General features: G+C 55.5%; 1 protein-coding gene across 1 annotated transcript in view; it reads right to left on the reverse strand.

The window, feature by feature from the left end:
* Window positions 1–675: 675 nt before the first annotated feature.
* Window positions 676–3062, reverse strand: part of LOC311375781 (proton myo-inositol cotransporter-like) — a gene marked incomplete at both ends in the record, with an annotated part of 6151 nt that continues 3764 nt past the window's right edge. Inside the window, 4 exons of the mRNA XM_084490838.1 lie at window positions 676–724; window positions 978–1060; window positions 1984–2144; window positions 2842–2994. Coding sequence (XP_084346964.1) covers window positions 676–724; window positions 978–1060; window positions 1984–2144; window positions 2842–2994 — 446 coding nt within the window. The remainder of the gene's footprint in view (window positions 725–977; window positions 1061–1983; window positions 2145–2841; window positions 2995–3062) is intronic.

Below are 3062 nucleotides of genomic sequence, written 5' to 3' on the forward strand. Positions count from 1 at the left end.
TTAAAACAAACGTCAAGAAGTTCAAGAAAAGTGTAAAAATAGATCCATACAAAGACAAGGCCACCTGCAGTGTGAAGACATCGCCGTGAAGTTTGGCTGAAATCAAGCGTTCCCGAACGTTCCTAAGCGTTCCTTAACGTTCCTCAGGCAGTCCCCTAGGAGAACAGGAGGCTCCACCTACGTTCTCCCAACACCTCGTTCTCACGCAGATGCTTGTTCACAAAGGTTGGTCCGTGTTCAAGAACCCAGTGGAGGTTCAACAAGAACCCAGTGGAGGTTCAACAAGAACCCAGTGGAGGTTCAACAAGAACCCAGTGGAGGTTCAACAAGAACCCAGTGGAGGTTCAACAAGAACCCAGTGGAGGTTCCCTCTGGAGCAGAGCGACAGTCTCCTCCAGTCTTCTGAAGAACTGAACCTGCTGAGACCCGTGGAGGCCGTGTGTGTGTGTGTGTGTGTGTGTGTGTGTGTGTGTGTGTGTGTGTGGGTCTAGGGACGTTCAGACCTTCTGGTCCCACTCTCAGAAGCTCAGGCGGTCTTCATCCCTCACGATGCACAAGGCAAACACTGGCCGTCGTACCGTCAAACAGGACCGAACCAGTTCAATCAGGAGAGGGAAAGACACCTGTACCATTCAGCCGGGGGGGGGGGGGGGGGGAGACCTGGTGGAGACCTCCTCACAGCAGGTCCTGGGGCGGGGGGGGGATGGGGTCCACCCTATCGGAGCTGTGGAAGCAGAACGAGGTAAGGGTGTTTTTTCTTGCCCTCTTGGGGGGGGGGGGGGGGGGGGGCTAGGGTCGGGGAGGGGGGGGGGTCATAAACACACGGCCTGTTATACGGCCCTTTGGGGATACACATTTGTGTGTAAGGGCTACACAAATAAACATGAGTTGAATTGGAACAAGGACCTCTTGAATGCCTTCCTCCTGGTAGTATTATGGGCTGGGGGGGGGGGGGGGGGGGGCGAGAGACGGGAGACGAGAGACTTACGGTGATGTAGGCCACGGAGCCGTCGAACCGCACCGCCCCGCACGGGGCCACGCCCGCATCCGACCGGTCGGGCTGGAGACGAAGGGTTCACACGGGTCAGAAGAACGAGGGTCTGCTCCCCGACGTAGACCGCGTCCCTGGTGGACCCACAGCAGGGTCTACCCCCCCCCCCCAGTCCACATGGTACCCTAACCCGGTGAGGACCAGGTGGTCTCCCCAGGGTTTCCAAAACACCCAAAAACCAGTCAGACGGAATAAGGAGGAGCGGGAGAAGGCGGAGGAGAGGAAGAGGACATCCCAAGTTTGTAAAGTTCATCATCAACCAGAACCAGACCTCCTGGACCCCTCCTGGGGTCCCCCAACATGAAGCCCCCCCCCCCCCCCCCCCCCCTTTATGAACACATGAATCCAACAGCAACAGGGTGTTAGTGGAACGAACTAATTAACATCTAAATCACACTTTGATTGATTGTTAGTTTCATGTCACCATTGGAATGAATAAAGACATTGAATAAATAAATACATAGAGGCAGTAATCAACGTGTGTCTCTCACCCTTCTACTGCCGCGATCAGCCGGCTCGTTAAAGTGATGGAAACTGGATATTCACAGAATACCTCGGACAGTGTCAAGAGTAGTAGAAAATATACTCCTACAAGTGTAGGGTTGTCTGGTCTGAATCCCAACCCCAAAGTCTGAAAGGGCTTCACCGTCGCTGTGACGTGAGTGGTCTGCCGTGGCCATGTGATAAGATTCCCTCGATTCGATTGGCTTGAAGGAGCAGGAAGGGATTCTGTGGTCCATCGCTTTAAAACCTTTTTCCCCAAATCACCAAAAACCAAAACAGAGAGAAGACAGAAACCAGGGGCCTAGTCCAGGTCCAGTCCAGGCCTAGTCTAGTCCAGCTCTAGTCTAGTCCAGCTCTAGTCTAGTCGGGGTCTAGTCCGGGTCCGACTGGTCCTCGTCGGAGGGGGGCGGGGGGTCGCTGCTGGTTACCCGGGTGTAGCGGACGCCGCCGCCGCCGCCGCCGCCGGAGCAGAGCGGGCCGGAGAACAGGACGTCCATGTCCTCCAGGGCCAGACCCCGCGTCTCAGGGAGGCAGCCCAGCAGGAAGACCACCCCCAGGAGGGAGACCACCGCGTACACCGTGAACGCCCCTACAACACAATGTAACACAATGTAACACAACACAACACAATGTAACACAACACAACACAACACAACACCACCCCCAGCAGGGAGACCACCGCGTACACCGTGAAGGCCCCTACAACACAATGTAACACAACACAACACAATGTAACACAACACAACACCACCCCCAGCAGGGACACCACCGCGTACACCGTGAACGCCCCTGGACCACAACACAATGTAACACAACACAACACAATTTAACACAACACAATGTAACACAACACAACACATTGTAACACCACACAATGTATCACAACACAACATAACATCATGTAACACAACACAACATCATGTGACACAACACAATGTATCACAACACAGTATGTGGTATTACTCCATATCATGGACAGCTGCAGCTACAGCTGTTGTATGTACAAAGAGAGAGAGAGAGAGAGAGAGAGAGAGAGAGAGAGAGAGAGAGAGAGAGAGAGAGAGAGAGAGAGAGAGAGAGAGAGAGGAGAAAGGAGCAGAGTAGAGAAGAGGAGGAAGAGACAGGGAGGAGGAGGAGGGGGAGGAGGAGGAGGAGGGGGAGGGGGAGCAGGAGGAGGAGGAGCAGGAGGGGGAGGAGGAGGAGCAGCAGGAGGAGGAGGAGGAGCAGGAGGAGGAGGAGGAGGAGCAGGAGGAGGAGCAGCAGGAGCAGCAGGAGGAGCAGCGTACCGTAGTAGGTGAGGGCCTGGGCCATGTGGAGGAAGGTGAGGGACACCAGGACGTTGCAGGTCCAGTTGACGCCGGCTGAGGCGGCGTTCCCCGTGCTGCGCGCCCACAGGGGGTAGATCTCTGAGTTCACCGTCCACGGCATGGGGCCCATGCCTACACACACACACACACACACACACACACATATAGACACGCACGCACGCGCACACACACACACACAC

Source organism: Micromesistius poutassou, assembly GCF_964030765.1.
Source record: "Micromesistius poutassou genome assembly, contig: SCAFFOLD_5343, whole genome shotgun sequence".
Taxonomy (NCBI): Eukaryota; Metazoa; Chordata; class Actinopteri; order Gadiformes; family Gadidae; genus Micromesistius; species Micromesistius poutassou.